We start from the raw sequence: 16,999 nt of genomic DNA on the forward strand, positions 1-16,999 counted from the left end.
CCTCCTGAACAATGACAGGCATTTCTGTTATCTCAGTATCCCCTTCCACACAGATTTGTCTTTTTCTTTCCATGCACTTGATGTGATTCTTGATGGGATTTTTGGATTTCAGAGATACGTTTTCTTCAAAACCCCCAAAGAGGTTAAGCCACCCGAGGATCTTCAGGATCTTGGAGTTCGGTTCCTACAGCCCTTTGTGAATCTGCTGTCCAAAGGAACATACTGGTGGATGAATACATTCATCAAGACCGCCCATAAAAAGCCAATAGACTTGAAAGCCATAGGCAAGCTGCCTATCGCCATGAGAGCTCTGACAAATTACATTCGCCTTAATGAGGCTTTTGAAGCACAAAAGGTATGAGGGGGGGAAAAGGAAGACTGGGATTATCTACAAATGTTTGTGGTGTTTACACATTGCTTAAAATACCTCATTACTTTTTTGATAGTAACAGTATAAATTCATATAAAAATATAAAGTGGAAACATGCTAGGTATTAAGAGCCTGGTTTGCATTAAGTCAGGCATGCAGCTGAGTGCCTAATTTGTATGTGCACTTTTTGTATTTACAGTGGTTGTGCATGATTATGAACAGATGTGCATGTAAATGGCTATTTGCATGTGCAAATGTTTGGTTTGCAGGTACAATTATGGAAACGTAATTGTTTGCACAACTGTGGATTATACTTTTGTGAAGATGGTTAACTTGCCTCTTAATAAGAACCTAAAATAAGTTTGACTAATCTTACAGGGGCTTTATAGGACTAATTTTTATTGAGATCGGTGGGAGTTTTCTTGAGAGAGAGTTCAGGATTGAGCCTGAAATGAACTGGCTTGGTGGTCTTCACTTAAGACCACTACCTGCCCCTTATATGTGTGTGTGCAGTGGTATAAGAGGTAGTAAGAAGACTCCCTCCCCATTCGTGTGCAGCCTGTTTAAGGACAAAGCAGCATTCCAGACTTGAACTCAATGGAGAACAGGAACTGCTTCCTCCCTACACCTTTGGCGTTCAGTAAGGAGCAGAGAGGAGGAATAGGCCAGCTCTGCCACTATCAAGCTAATTCACACCATGTAGCAGTGAGCAAACTGAGAGGAATTCTAACTCTTTAAAACAGAACACCTCTCATTGCTCCCTATAGAGCAATGCAACTTGTGCCAATCTCACTATAGACTATGTAAAATTTGCACAAATTCCCCCTGTATTTTTAGCACAAAATGGCTTTTAATGTAACACTACATTACAGAACCATTGTGTTACTGTCCACTGTGCGACTCGTAAGCCAAATCAGCATAAGTGGGTCTTGTGGCTACCCATTCTTAGTCTTCCTGTTTAATTAGAAAAAAATTTCCCCTCCTCTTTGGCACAAGGTCAAGAGTACAACTGCTTGAAAATTTCCCAGTGAAATGTTTGCCGTCAAATAATTTTGTTTTGACAAAATTGAAACTTTGCGCAAAAATATATTGCCTTCAACAAAATTTTGTTTTGGGACAAAATAATAATGAAGCTTTCCATTTCAACCTTCTTAGAATGCTTCATTATTATTTTTTCCCAGAACAAACTTTTTCAAAATGGAATACTCCAATTTTATTATTTGTTTAGCAATTTATACTATAAATGTAAAAGTCTAAATTGAAATGAAATTATTTGATTTAAAAATCATTTGTGGTCAAACTTCATTTCATGGGAAATGTTTTAATGTTATACTTCATTCTGATTCAGAACAAAAATAAAATTTAAATTGTGGATTTTCCCATGAAACAGAATTCCTGCACATTCCTAATTCTTTAGCCCAGAGCTTATCAAATCAATATTATGAATTATCTACTCTTGAGGCTCATTTTTAAAATTTAAAATATCAATTGTATTTACGTGTTGCAATGTTTATATATCTTTTTTTTTTTTTTTTAATGGGCAGAACAAAAGGTCTCCATATCCACAAGGATCCAAATCAATTTGGTGCGCTCTCTGCTGGGCATTTGGGAGACCACTAGTTCTCAGCAGCACTTTCCGTATTCTGGCTGACTTGCTTGGGTTTGCTGGTCCGCTCTGTATCTCTGGGATTGTTCACCACGTTGGAAAAGGAAATAACACCATCCGTCCGCAGGTACTACCTAGAATATTTTAACGAAGAGCCTGATACAAAGACTTCAATTAATTTTAGTAGGATTTCCATTGAGTTCAGTGGGTTTTGAATTAGGCACTAAGGCCTAAGTGAACATATAGTGGTTGGCCTCTGACACAAACAGAACGCTACTCCTGAAGTGTGTTTTGATTACTCATTTGGAATTGTTTATTGTTTATGATCATTATTTGTACACTTGTGGTGCCAAGAATGTACTATGCGCTGTCCACACACATAAGAAGTCTAGGGCCCTAATTCAGGAAAGCATCTCTATTCAATACAGTGCTTAAGCACATACAGAAGTCCCCTTGAAGGACTTAAATATATGCTTGAAGTTAAGTATGTGATTAAGTGCTTTCTTGAACTGGAGCCTTGGTGCCTGCTTGAAGACCTTATGCTCTGAAAAGGGAGAAGTTTATTTTAAGGATGGGGTCCAGCTTTTAATTTCTGACAATGTGGGCTGTCGTAGAGGACTGAAGCAGTAACAGGCTTTTATCATAAAAGTAAAGGACAAAGTAATTGAGCTATGACAAAGAGTTTCCATCAGAGTCTTGAGGGAGCTCATCTTTGAAAGGTCAACTATAAGAGACTTAGAGGATGCTATCCAAGGGAATAATATCCAAGACAAAAAAAGACTTCATTCTTGATTATTCTCAGGAACAAAAACACAATGAGCATTTTCACACTATACTGCCAAGTCAGGTTGGTACCATTTCTAGGAAAGAATCATTATTTGTGTTATTCGCGGATTTTTTTTTCTTTTTTCTTTTTTCATACAACATTGTTTCCTGTAAGGGCCTGATCTAAATCCCATTGACTCCAAAGTACTTTGAATCAGGCCCTAAACTAAATATTAAAATGTATTGCATGTGCTAGAGGGGGGAGATTTTTGACATAGCTTTTAAGCTTAGAAACAATCATTCATTTATCCAACAACAGTCCTTTATCGTCTGGTGCTTATCCTAATATTTGGAAGCAATAAACAACAAATTCAGTGGAAAACAGTAAAACAGTAGCCAATGCAAATGAAAATAATAGACTATAGGGAGAGATTGCTGATATTACTGCAAAATGTTATGGAGAATCCATGTGTAAGGCTAAGATTTCAGTGACAAAATGGGGAGCCTGGGCAGCTGCAGGCAGGCTGGGAGCTCCAGAGGCCCCCAGCACCCCGGGGGCTCAAACCTGCCCGTGGCTGCCGGAGAGCTGCGGGGGTCCCTGCCTCCGTAGGTGGCAGGGGACCCAGCAGCTCCCAGCCAGCGCTGGCTGAAATCACAGAGGTCTTTGGAAGTCACGGATTCTGTGACCTCCGTGACAAAATCACAGCCTTACTCATGAGCTGTGACTCTTGCTGATTTGCCTGGAATGCTGCTCTGTTTAACTTCCGCTAACAAGCTTCAACTAATGATCCCCCTCTGCAGAAATCTCAAGACTGGCCCTGATAAACTCAGAATGGAATCCCATCCAGCTGTGCTTGATAGCTTGCCATGATCATTGGGTGCAACTGAGGGGCAGCCTCTGGGCTGTTCTAAATTATGCATGTTAGGGGTCACTGTAATGCAGTGGTCTCTGGTCATGCCCCCTTCACTGCCCAGTGGAAAGGGAAGTGCAAAGTTTGAGGGAGTGGTATACAACTGGCTATGCTAGCTTTATTACAGCAAGGGATTCCCTCACATTGTGAGTATGCCCATTTAAGGGAGTTTTAAAGCCCCTCTGTGTCACCTGGCCATAGATCAAGATCTAGCCTGTAGACTTTGAGTGTGGTGGTAGTGAAGTATGGGGGAATTCTTGAGACTTTTTCTTCAAAAATGTTGTGAACTGAGTAAAACAAACTTGCTTTGCAAAAGCATATGGTGTTTTCCAAGCCAACACCCAAGAGCATAGACAGCTTTTTTTTCTTCTTCTTCTTTTTGTGGTGGTGGGGGACTAGAATTTTTTTTAAAAGAACTTTTGTTATTGTAGTAGGGACAGTCCCCTGATAACTGTTCTCTTCAGCCCAGGAGGGGTATAGTCCTCCAAAGGTCTCAGATGCTTTGAAGTCTCTATCTTTCCCTGGGGTAACAGCTGGCTCTTGGTAGCCAGGCTCTAAGGGTCTCGGGGTCTGGCTCCTTTCTACCCTTGCTGGGAAATGGCTCAGTAAGCAGGGTTCCTTCTCACCTGTCTGTGCTTCTGCCACTCTTTCTGTAGCCAGACTAGTTGTTTTCCTTCTTTTCTCATGAAGGTTACTGATCCTCTTTCTCACTCTATGCACAAGGGCATCTGCTCCCCTCTCTCTAGAAAGACCTGGGTTCAGTCCAGACATCTGCCACTTTTCTTGGGCTACCTCCCAGACCCTCCTGTTTGGCTCCTCTCTTTACTCCCCCTCACTCCCCCAATCCCAGTCATGCGTGAATTCCATGTTCTCTTTTCACAAAGGGAAGGGGCTAATCAGACATCATGGAGCCCATGATTCTTTGGCTGTCCTTTTGCAGCATCTGACTGCAATCTCATCATGCGTGGGGGTCAAAGAGCCTCTAGTTGCTGTTTTTCCTTGTCAGAGTCTCAGGTGAGAGAGGAACCCATGGGGTAACAAAAGCAAAATATGAAGGAATTCATTTTCAAATGTAATCAACGGTTCAGGTATAGGCTGTTCCCCATCTTGTCTATAGTTCACTTTTTGTCTACTATTAATAAAAGTGAGATAAACAAGCTTCTGTTCCAAACTTAGAGCTTCTTTTATTTATTTATGAAATCCTTAAACCTTTTGTGGTAGGTGAGCTAAAGCCCCAAGTTGAGTATGCCCATTCATTCTCACTCCAGGCAGGCATTGGCATGAAGCCGTTGGTCACTGTCCCACTATGGACCATGAAAGACTGGATGATAGGATTTTGCCTTTGGTACAATGATGCCCAGAGAAGCTTTTTCTTTTCATTGGGCCTGGCTTTCACATAGCTTCACTGCCAAAACGGTACTTGGACTTCAACTGTGAAAATTGCTTTTAGCTCTTGCAAAATAACAAGAAATGTCTTGCTAATAAGTGCCTACGTTTTCAATTCAAGCTATATGTAAATAAACCAAAATACTTAGAGAAACCTGCATGTGCCTAGGTCTGTTATGAAAAAGCTTTTCCGTGTGATTTTCCTTGCAACAGGAACAGAGCTGGCACTAGGTATAAGCAGACTAAGCAATTGCTTGGGGCCTCGTGCAGCTCAAGGGAGCCCCCATTCGCTTTTTATTATAAGAACTTGTCTATTTTAGTACTGGGGGAAGGCCCACCCAATATTCCTGCTTAGGGCCCCCAATAAGCTAGCAGTGCTACTGAATAGGAAACATCTTTATTTGTGCTGAATCAAAGGGTAAATACCCTTATTAATAATTCATTCCTGGGAGTGTAGAAAATGTTTTAGCAGTGGGAAAACAAAGATGGGGAAAACTTTTAAAAGACAATCTTCTGAAGATACAGATAATTTGCAGGGGGGTGGGGAGGAGAAGTTTGTCTATGAAGGGCCAGATTCGATCTCAGCTTCAAATCTAAATTAACTCCACAGAAGTCAATAGGTCTGATTCTCTATTTGTTTGGAATTACTCCATATATACGCTGAAGTAGCAGGTCAGAATCTGGCCCAAAGTGTAATACAAAACTTTAATTACAAACCCTACGACACTAGCAACTAATGGGGGTTGATATGTTCACAAATTAGGTATGCCATGCTGTGTGTGTTGCGGGAGAAGTAAGAGACTGTAATTAAGGTTTTGCATTATCCTGTGAGTGATGCTTGTGTGTTGCAGATTTCTGTATCTGATGGACGCAGAAGGAAGTTCTCTGTAGTAATACAGTGTCTGTCACTATCAGTCGAAACATGCTGTGTGGGCATTAGGGTGCAGCTACAAGATGCCCCATAATTTGGCATTTCTTTGCTCTAAAGGGTTTTCACTGGGGAGATGTCACAGAGAACCAACACTAATCATCACTTTCAAACAAAGTTTTCCTTTATGAAATTGTATACACAGTACCAGTTAAATAACCTTAGAATCTGACATGGACAGTTAATATTCTTATCTTATCCCCAGTTCTGCCTGTATCATTTTTGTTTTAAGCAAACTACAAAAACAATCAAAAGATAGTAAATGCAGCTTTAAGGTAAATAGTTATGGGGATAATATATGGTATTTGCTGCATCTTTCAAGCCCTCAGTCATAGAGACTGAATGTCTGGGCTCTTAGATCATATGGATATCACGGGCAGTGTAATAAGTATCATTGGCAGTACCACAGCAAATAACAGATCTATAATTTTATAAATTCTATCAAGCTTTTCATGTTTGTTTATAACTCTAGCATCAGTATTTATTGTTCACCTCCTGGAATGTTCATGATATTTAGCTTGTATGTACCTCAATCATCTTGCACTGAAGAAAAGATCCTCATGATGGGACAACCTGTTTGGTTTGTCGTTGGGATATGTATCTTCCATCCTGAATTAACATTAGAAATCATAGATGAAGTAACAAGAGCAGATTTATACAGCAAAACCACAAAAACATAGGGGGGAAAACCCTAAAAATGATAGGGCTTGATACAGCAAAGTGCTGAGCACTCTGGTCCCAGTCCATCAAAGCACTTATGCACATGCTTAAATTTAAGTCAATGGGACTTCACTTGCTTAAGTGCTTTGCTGGATCAGGGCTTTAGCACTCAGCATATTGTTGTATAGAATCCATTCATATCTCCATTAAAATCCATTAATAACTCCTATGTTTAGGCTGGGGTACTTTTTTTTTAACATTGTGATAAGTATTCCAAGGATGCTATGAAAGGTATCAGTGGTTTTAAGTAGCTGTATTTCAATAGCTGCATTTAAAGGGTTATGTAATGCTCCTTTGGAAAACAAAGATCCAGATTCTCTGCTTGTGAAATTCCAGCAGCAGAAGTCCATGGAGTTACATAACAGAGACTTTGGCCGAGAATGCCTAAGAAGAAAATATTAGTGGACTTCTGCATGGCAGGAAAGCAACCAAAGTTCTACCAGAGTCTGCCCATATACAAACATGGATCACATTGTACAGATGTGACTGTGGGAGAAGTTTGTAAAGCCATACTTCAGAAACACAAGTTCCTTGTTAATCTAATATCTAGAGGTTTTTCTGAGGCTAGATTTCAGCATCTTTTGTTAATTCCAGGTGCCTTGTTTAGGTTTCAGAGAACACAATGGTTTCCTTCTAGTTTTTCATCTGAAAGTATGTTGCCCATCTTCCTAACAGGGAATTCTATTATATGAAGCACATGCATATTTGTGGTAAGAGATCAGCACAATCTGAAAGATTGTCCCACGATTGGCTCTCTGTGAGCTGAGGGGTGAAAACATTATCCCTAACAACTTTTAACAAAAAATGTCACACTGGGTCAACAATGTGTAATGGAAAGTCTGAGTAAGGCAAAATAATAAAGTCATTGTAGTGTTGTGAATGCAGGGCTTTAAGAGAGATCTGAGAAATCAGTAACATAAATCTTTTTGATAAACATTCAATTCCATAAAATACCTGTGGGGATTTTTAAAAGGAAGACACCAGATTAGTTCCATCACCTTCCCACTTAAGTGGTGACATTATCTTGCTGCAAAGGACCATCTATCATTAACGTACAAAAACTTTTAATTAGATTTTCACTTATTCTCCCAAGTTGGTATGGATGGGGAGGAAAATAATCAGAAAACTTCTATCATTTTTTTCAACCATTTATTTTTCATACAGTTTTTTTAAAATATATTAGTCATTTCATACAAATTGTCCTTGCTTAACTACAATGGAAATGATGCTTAATATTTCATAACCCTCTAATTAAAGAACTCCAATAAAATTGCAATCTTTTAAAACAGAATCTAAGACTGGCCTTTCTTTTACATTTAGAAGACTGAAGCAATTTTGCTCCAGTTCTTTAATTAGAGGATTCTGAAATTCTTAATGTAAATGAAAGGTCAGTCATAGAATTTAACTGCTTTAAAAGATTTATTTTCAATGGAAATGTAGATAAGTGTCAAAACAGTGCTTAATACAAATCAGCACTGCACCAGAATTTCTCTGTTTGCAAAACTGTTCTGTTTCTTGAGAGGCAGAACGAATATTACCAAAATGTATATGTAGGATACCACTAATACAAAATGTATATGTAGGATACCACTAATAGTGCAGCCCTCCAGGGAGAAATTGCACTCTTTGATGTACTGAAGCACAAGCTGCAAGCTTTATATCTGACCATTGCATTGATACATAGTCTCTTTTTGTCACCATATTAGGATCTTTGTCAAGGGTTATGCCTTAAAGTTACAGATCTGTAAGTTGTTGTTACTCTGCTTTCTTGAAAGGACTTTATTTAGTATTACAGAGATGCAAATTTATCTTAGCTTTATCTGAGATAAAAAGAGATCTCAGTGAAGGATTACAAGATAATAGCTGTAACTCAGCCTCCTGGGAAAGGGTAACTGGATGGAATGATTCTCACTGGTGCAAATAAATAAGACTTGCCTGCAGGGATAATTCACCGCTATAAATGATATAAGTTTTTGGTTTTTTCCTAGAAGAAAATTTGCTTACTCTGCAAAACAACCTAATACTGTATTGCAGTTGTACAGTACTTCTGTGTCCATTTTTCACCTGAATCTTTTTGTCGAGGCATGGTGCATTCTCTAAGAAAATTTACACCAGCATTTTCTTTAAATGATAATATTTTGCTGGGGGGAGTTTTGTTCAGTAATAAAATCTGTTGAAGTGGCACGTAGGGCTAGATTGTCAACATAAGAACCCAAGTGGTCACTTTAGCACAATCTGCTGACCACATATTGGGACCAGCACCAATTATTCTGGTGGTGGTACCTTCATTCTTCCTTTGTCATTTACAGTGGGTGTTAATTTAGGATGGACTGGAGGGGAGGAAAGTTTAAAAGTAGAATGGAGTTTAATGTTCTCAAGGCCACACGCAACATACTTCATTTCAGGTTTCATTACAAACTCAATACTCAGCCCAGGTTTCGACAGAAGATTGACTAACGTTCATGAAGCTTTTAACTGAATCTGGGGCCATTTTGTGGTTTTTACATCCAGAATGTAGAACTGGCAGTTCAGCAGTTTTGACTGAGGATCACAGTTGTTTGAAAGTGACCTGATGTGAACCCATGAGAAAAGGAAGCAAAGAACATGTTCTCACTGTGAGTTGGCATAAGCTCTTGTCAGTGCCACTTTGAACTCACTCATCCTCATCAATTTAGTTGAAGCCTCAACCCAGATTCACAGATTCTGTCAGCATTTATGTACAAAAAGACCAATATTCTAACCCCCTAAACATTTAATATTTGATCTGGCACTCCCGCTGAAGTCAGTTGGAGTTCTAAGCATGATGTACTTGCAGGATCAGACCCTCTGTGTTTCATTCTTCACACTGGGGTGGGGGGTGGGGGGAAGTTTCCTAAGATGAAGTAATACAGAAGATGGAACAGTGCATAATACTCAGATTACTTCTTCACTCTCTGAATAAGACAGGATTAGAAAACCTCTCCAGCAAAGCCACATTATCTCAAATAGTAATTTGGGGACATTCTCTTCTCACTTTAGGCAAAATTCACCACTGTACAGATCAGCATGAGGCTTATGCTTCACTTAAGTCCCATGTAAGACCTCAAAATGAAGAATGAACTGATGCATAGGCCTTGTGCTTGGGTGAATTTTTGCCCTTTGTGCATTGCAGAATTGCCATGGACAAAGCTGGCAGTGAGAATAGGGTATGGCTCTTACCCTGTTTCCCCGAAAATAAGACATCCTCCGAAAATAAGGCCTACTTACAGTTTTGCCTCTCGTTGTAATATAAGGCATCCCCCCGATAATAAGACCTCCCCGATAATAAGGCATCCACCGATAATAAGGCATTTTTCATTTCTGAAAAATAAGACATCCCCTGAAAATAAGACCTAGCGCATCTTTGGGAGCAAAAATTAATATAAGACACTGTCTTATTTTCGGGGAAACAGGGTAATAAGAACACAAGTAGTCAGTTCAGTTCAATATCGGGCTCCATGTCAAACATCTCAGAGGATGTGTTTTCTCCTGTAATTTTCCTAGTAGCCTGTCTACATTTGCTAAAATAAATGATATTTTTCCTGTTTTATCCTTATTGTACAATAGCAGTATCATCTCTGGTTGCCACCATCCTTTCACCATCATCCAAAAAGGCTCTTTTCTTATCTGTGAGCCTTCATGCAACATCTGGTAAAGCAGGAACTTTGGATTCTTGTATTGCTTATATGTTTTGTGCTCTGGGCTGCCACAGTGTGTATCACTTGTTGAGGTGACAGTACTTGTACACAAAGGGTTCTGAGGTGCCTTCCTAAGACTGAATCCCACATAGCTATCAGCCTTGAATTTGCAAGTCCTTGCATAGTGTGCAGGAAGAAACACAGGGCTTTTGCACTCTCATTTAAGTGTGAGCAGAGGCTACACATGCACCGATATGAAGTTAAACAATAGGCATGGTCATCTGTAGTAAGTGGAAGCTGTTCACCAGCCACCTGTATGCCCAGTCCTTTATTTTAAAGAACACAAGGTTAAAAAGGGTCTAGTTTGGAATGGAAAATTAGCAAGTCTGAGAAGACTTGGGCTTAAGCGCCCTCCTCATGTGAATGAGGAATTTATCCATATGTTTCCCCATTCCCCAAGTAGTATTCCAGCTACGAGGCACGAGTAACCTACAGTAACACTCTGTACCTTCATTTTGTGGGCTAATACTTTCATGCTAAATTGTGGGACTTCGGGTGTTAATTTCCCTTCTATTTGATTTGAGGAGTTTGCAGCTGCAGCTCCATCTCCAAAGAGTTAGAGTGGAATTCACTGTTACCTGAAATGCCAGAATCATAAAATCATAAGCAATCTGGGACAGGGACTTCATTTTACTATATGTATGTACAGTGCCCATGTATATTGACACTCTCTCAGAATAATGTGAAATCTATAAAAGTATGGATAATTAAAAATACAATATAATTTTCCATTTGACATAATTTCATAACTATAATGGATGGGCATGTAGCATGACTGTTTGAAGAAATTTTCTACTTGGTATGTGTTTAGCAAAACAAGTATCACCAAAGATTTTCTGTGTTCTGTTGATATGCCTTGGAGACTACATCTGGTTGAACATGTTTTCAATGGGTTTATTCTTGATATGGATTCAAATGCAGAATTAGTACCATTCCATGCAGTTATTGCCCTTAACTTTGGCGTTGTCTGTTCTCCACTACTCAAAGTGATACCATCAAGTGTCAAATGAACTAGAAAGATCAAGCATTCACATTCTGGTACTGAAACACATGACTAACTTTAGGCATGTGAGTGGTTCCATTGATTTCAATGAGTAATTATATGCTTAAAGTTGGGTCTGTGCTAAAGTACCTTGATGAATTGGGGCCTTATACTTAGTTGCCTGCAAATTGTTTCTAAAAACCGTGATAAACTGTATTAAACAAAGTAGTAAATTTTTGGAACATACCTGACATGAATTCCATTAGATCATCATTTATTCATTAGTTCAATTCTCAGTCTTATAGAAACTACCATTTCCAATCCTAACAAAAGATTGTAAATTGGCTTGGCTTTCTCACTGAAATCAATGATTTTCTGGCTGATACACGTAGTATATATTAGCATGTGGATAATTGAATAAATTGGCTCTAATATTGGATGTAACTCTTTCTAAACTAAGGCAAACATTTTCCAAAGGGGTCTGTTACTTTGGGTAACTCAACTTTTGAGCACCCAAAAACATAGGTGCCTAAAATTAGAAGATGAGCAGTTGGAAAATTTGGATGCAAGTACTTGATATCAACGATTTTATGTGTACCTAAATGTATTCTTAATTTTGTCACAGAGATTTGACTCTATAGCAATCACCTGAAATAATGCATTTCTGCTAGATTAAAAGTCCGTAGTTTATAATACTTATGTCACATGAATGATGGTAAATGGCCTAATGTTTCTTTCACTATGGCAACAGAAATTGTTCTTCTGTCATTGGTTTTTATTGTGGAAAACAGCGTCCATCAATTTAGTCTTGATAGTAGAAAATAAACAAACAAATGGTGTATGCCTCTATCTCGGGAGCTTGGGACTCACTCGTAATATTTGATGCTCTTGTGAATAGTTCACTGACATATTACATGAGTAGTCTGTGACTTCAATGGAACTACTCATGTGAGTAAGGAATCCTTAAATGAGTCAGGGTCTTCAGGGCAGAGTTTTTTTGTTACTTGTGGAAAGCTGAGCTCAGCCTCAGTGTGAATCTCAATACTCTGTAGTCAGCGAATTCCCTTTATAAGATATGTCATGTAACTAGAAGATGGGAGGGTACAGTGACCTTCACTCATTCAAATCCAGCCTAGGTCAGTGCTGAGTGAAAGTCCTTGCCACCTGATAGCTGTTCAGTTTGGCCAATGTTTAATGAGTTGTTTGGCCTCAGTCCAATTCCAAGTGAACAGGTGTCCACAGTACAAAAACACAATCCACATTTGGTACTGATTAGTCACTTCATTGACAGTCTCAGCAGAGATGCCAAGAACTGTGGATAGAGGCAGAACTATCTTCTTACCATGGGAAGGAGTCCTGCTAGGTGAAAGCTGAGGACTGCTGGCAGGGAACCGTGTGAGGAAGTTTGCACTGCCACTGCATGAAGAAGAAAGGATTGCAGAAGACATGCTACTGATTATCCTGGGCACTAGAAACTCTCTTACAGATTTTTTGGATATTGGCCCATAGTCTGCAAGATAATTGAGCATGTGCCTAATTTTAAGATGGTGAATAATCCCACTGAAGTCAGTTAAATTAATCATGTGTTTCAGTACCTTGCAGAAAGGGGGTCATGTTGCCCATTAAAGAATGTAAGAACCACCATACTGTATCAGAACAATGGTCCATCTAGCCCAGTATCCTGTCTCTAACAAAGGCTAGTTATTGATGCTTCAGAAGGAATGAACAGAACAGGGCAATTTTGAGTGATCCATTTCCTGTCATCCAGTCCCAGCTTCTGGCAGTTGGAGGTTAGGAACACCGGAGCATGGGGTTGCTCTTTTGACTAACAGCCATTGATGGATTTATCTAATTCTTTTTTGAGCCCACTAAGCCTTTTGGCTTTCACAACATCCCATGGCAATGAGCTGCAGGGGTTGACTGTGTGCTGTGTGAAGTGCTTTGTTATGCTTAAAGAACGAGGAGTACTTGTGGCACCTTGGAGACTAACAAATTTATTTGGGCATAAGCTTTCGTGGGCTAAAACCCACTTCATCAGATACATGCAGTGGAAAATACAGTAGGAAGATATATACAGAGAACATGAAAAAATGGGGGTTGCCATACCAGCTCTAACAAGACTAATCAATTAAGGTGGGCTATTATCAGCAGGAGGAAAAAAAAACTTTTGTGGTGATAATTCAGGATGGCCCATTTCAAACAGTTGACAAGGTGTGAGTAACAGTAGGGGAAATATTAGCATGGAGAAATAGCTTTTAGTTTGTGTAATGACCCATCCACTCCCAGTCTTTATTCAACCCTAATTTAATGGTGTCCAGTTTGCAAATTAATTCCAGTTTTGCAGTTTCTTGTTGGAGTCTGTTTTTGAAGTTTTTTTGTTGAAGAATTGCGACTTTTAGGTCTCTAATTGAAAGTCCAGAGAGGTTGAAGTGTTCTCCGACTGGTTTTTGAATGTTATAATTCCATGTCAGGGTTCCCTCCCCACTCTGAACTCTGAGATACAGAGGTGGGGACCCGCGTGAAAGACCCCCTAAGCTTATTTCTACCAGCTTAGGTTAAAAACTTCCCCAAGGCACAAATCCTTTCCTTGTCCTTGGATGGTATTGCTGCCACCACCAAGTGATTTAGACAAAGCTTCAGGAAAAGGACCACTTGGAGTTCCTATTTCCCTAAAATATCCCCCCAAGCCCCTTCACCCACTTTCCTGGGGAGGCTTGTTATGCTTGTTTTAAACCTGCTGTCTATTCATTTCATCTGGTGACCCCTGGTTCTTGTGTCATGTAAAGGGGTAAATAACATTTCCTTATTCAGTTTCTGCACACCATTCATGATTTTATAGCCTTCTACCATATCCCCACTTAGTCAGCTTTTTTCTAAATTGAACAGTCCACTCTTTTTAATCTTAACTCGTATGGAAGCTGTTCCATAGCCCTATTTATTTTCAGTGCAGAGAAGGGCAACCTTTCCAGTTCTCATATCTTCTTTAACATGGGACCAGAACTGCAGTATTCAAGGCGTGAGCATACCATGGATTTATATAGTGGGGTTCTTAACATTCTATTAGCCTTTTTGACTGCTACAGATGTTTTCAGGGAACTATCCATGATGACTCCAAGATCTTTGAGTGGTAACAGCTAATTCAGATCCCATCATTGTGTATGTGTAGTTGGGATTATTTTTTCCAATATGCATAATTTTGCACTTTTAACATTGAATTTTATCTGCCATTTTGTGGCCCAGTCACCCAGTTTAGGAAGGTCTCTTTGTTACTCTTTGCAGTCAGATTTGGATTTAACTATCTTGAGTAATTTTGTATCCTCTGCAAATTTTGCCACCTCACTGTTTACCCCTTTTTCCAGATCATTTATGGATATGTTGAACAGCAGAGTCCCAGTACAGATCCTTCAGGGACTCCGCTATTATTTACCTCTCTCCATTGTGAAAACTGACCATTCTTATCCTTTATTTCCTATATTTTAACCAGTTACTGATCCATAAGAGGAACTTCCCTCTTATTCCCTGACTGCTTAGTTTACTTAAGAGCCTTTGGTGAGGGACTTTGTCAAAGGCTTTCTGAAAGTCTCAGTACACTGTATCCACCGGATTGCCCTTGTCCCCGTACTTGTTGACTTCCTCAATAAATATTAATAGATTGGTGAGATTCCTCAGATTTGTCACCTAAAAAGAATGGCTTGTGTGTGGGAATCACCCTCATGTCCACTGCAGTGAAGACGGATGCAAAGGATTCATTTTTATTTCACAGCAATGGCCTTCCTTGAATGCTCCCTTAGCACCTTGATCATCGTGTGGCCCCACTAACTGTTTGGCAGGGTTCCTCCTTCTTGTGTACTTTAAAAAAAAAATGCTGTTAGTTTTTCTGTCATTAGCTAGTTGCTCTTCCAATTCTTGCTTGGCCTGCCTTCTTATACTTGACTTGTCAGAGTTTATGCCCCTTTCTATTTTCTTCACTAGGATTTGACTTACAATTTTTAAAGGATGCCTTTTTGCTTCTAACCACCTCTTTTACTCTGTAGTTTTGCCACAGCAGAATTTTTTTTTGTCCTCTTACCTTTATTATTTTTATTTGGGGTATACACGTAGTTTGAGCTGCTATTATGGTGTTTTTAAATGGTCTCCATGCAGGCTGCAGGCATTTCACCATTGTGACTTTTTCTTTTAATTTATGTTTAATTAGGTTCTTCATTTTTGTGTAGTTCCCTTGTTTGAAGTTAAATGCTACTGTGGTGGGTTTCTTTGAAAATTTTTCCCCTGCAAGGATGTTAAACTTAATTATGTTATGGTTGCTATTACCAAGTGGTTCAGCTACATTCACCTCTTGAACCAGATCTTGTGCTCCACTTAGGACTAAATGAAGAATTGCCTCTCCCCTTCTCGGTTCCAGGACAAGCTACTTCAAGGGGCAGTCATTTAATGTGTATAGAAATTTTATCTCTTCATCCCTTCCTAAGCTGACATACCCAGTCAATAGGAGAATAGTTAAAATTCCCCATTACTGCATTTTCTGCCTTTGTAGCCTGTCTAATCTCCCTGAGCATTTCACAATCACTGTCACCATTCTGGACAGGCCGTCAGTAGTACATTCCTACTGCTATACTCTTATTATTCAAGCATGGAATTTCTATCCAAAGAGATTCTGTAGTACTGTTTAATTCATTTAAGATTTGTACTTCATTTGACTCTGATTTTCCTCACATATGGTGGCACTCCCCCACTGGCACGATCTACTCTGTGATTCCTATATATTTTGTACCCTGCTATTACCACGTCCCATTGATTATTCTCATCTCACCAAGTTTCTGTGATGCCTATTATATCAGTATCCTTATTTAACGCCAGGCACTGTAGTTCACTTAATATTCATCTTAATATTTAAACTTCTGGGATTTATATATAAGCACTTGTACATTTTGTCAGTGTTCAGTTTCTTGTCTTCATGTGTTATCTTTAAATGGGACTTTTGTACTTTTGACTGTTCCTCACTAACTCCTACCTGTACTTTACCAATTCTTTTCTTATCCTCTTTACTAGAATATAATTTCCACTTTTAATGAATTCATCCATAAGGGATGACTCCACCTGAACCATGTGCCACTCCACAGCTGTTGGCTTTTCCCTTACCCTTAGTTTAAAAGAATCCTCCACAACCTTTTTAATTTTACATGCCAGCAGTCTAATTCCCATCCTTCATGTATAGGATCCTCCTTTACTAAAAGGTCCCCCAGTTGCTAATAAACCTAAAACCTTTCTCCCTATGCCATCATCTCATCCACACAGTAAGATCCTGCAGTTCTCCCTGTCTTCCTTGCCCTTCATGTGGATTCAGAAAATGTTACCATGGAGGTCCTGGCCTTTAATCTGTTACCTAGCAGCCTAAATTTGGCCTCCAGGACCACTCTCCTACCTTTACCTATGTCTTGTGAGATATGCAACCTTCGCATTTGGCAGGCAATTTACCATGCTGTTCTCCCAGTCATCACAAACCCAACTATCTATATTTCAAATAATTAAAACCCTCATTACTATACCTGGCTCTTGCTAGTAACTCAGGTTCTCTCCCCAGGTGAGGTATCCTCAGTGGAAGAGGATACCGTTAC

General features: G+C 39.4%; 1 protein-coding gene across 16 annotated transcripts in view; it reads left to right on the forward strand.

Moving 5' to 3' along the window:
• Nucleotides 1-16,999, forward strand: part of ABCC8 (ATP binding cassette subfamily C member 8) — a 135,399-nt gene that overhangs the window by 19,988 nt on the left and 98,412 nt on the right. For all 16 annotated transcript variants that reach the window (XR_006176540.2, XR_010600500.1, XR_006176539.2 and 13 more), the window contains 2 exons: nucleotides 113-355; nucleotides 1,915-2,103. Coding sequence is in view for 12 of the 16 variants with exons in the window: in XM_042858808.2 (XP_042714742.2) it covers nucleotides 113-355; nucleotides 1,915-2,103 (432 nt within the window). In the remaining 4 variants the exon portion in view is untranslated. The remainder of the gene's footprint in view (nucleotides 1-112; nucleotides 356-1,914; nucleotides 2,104-16,999) is intronic.

Source organism: Chrysemys picta, chromosome 4 (assembly GCF_011386835.1).
Source record: "Chrysemys picta bellii isolate R12L10 chromosome 4, ASM1138683v2, whole genome shotgun sequence".
Taxonomy (NCBI): domain Eukaryota; kingdom Metazoa; phylum Chordata; order Testudines; family Emydidae; genus Chrysemys; species Chrysemys picta.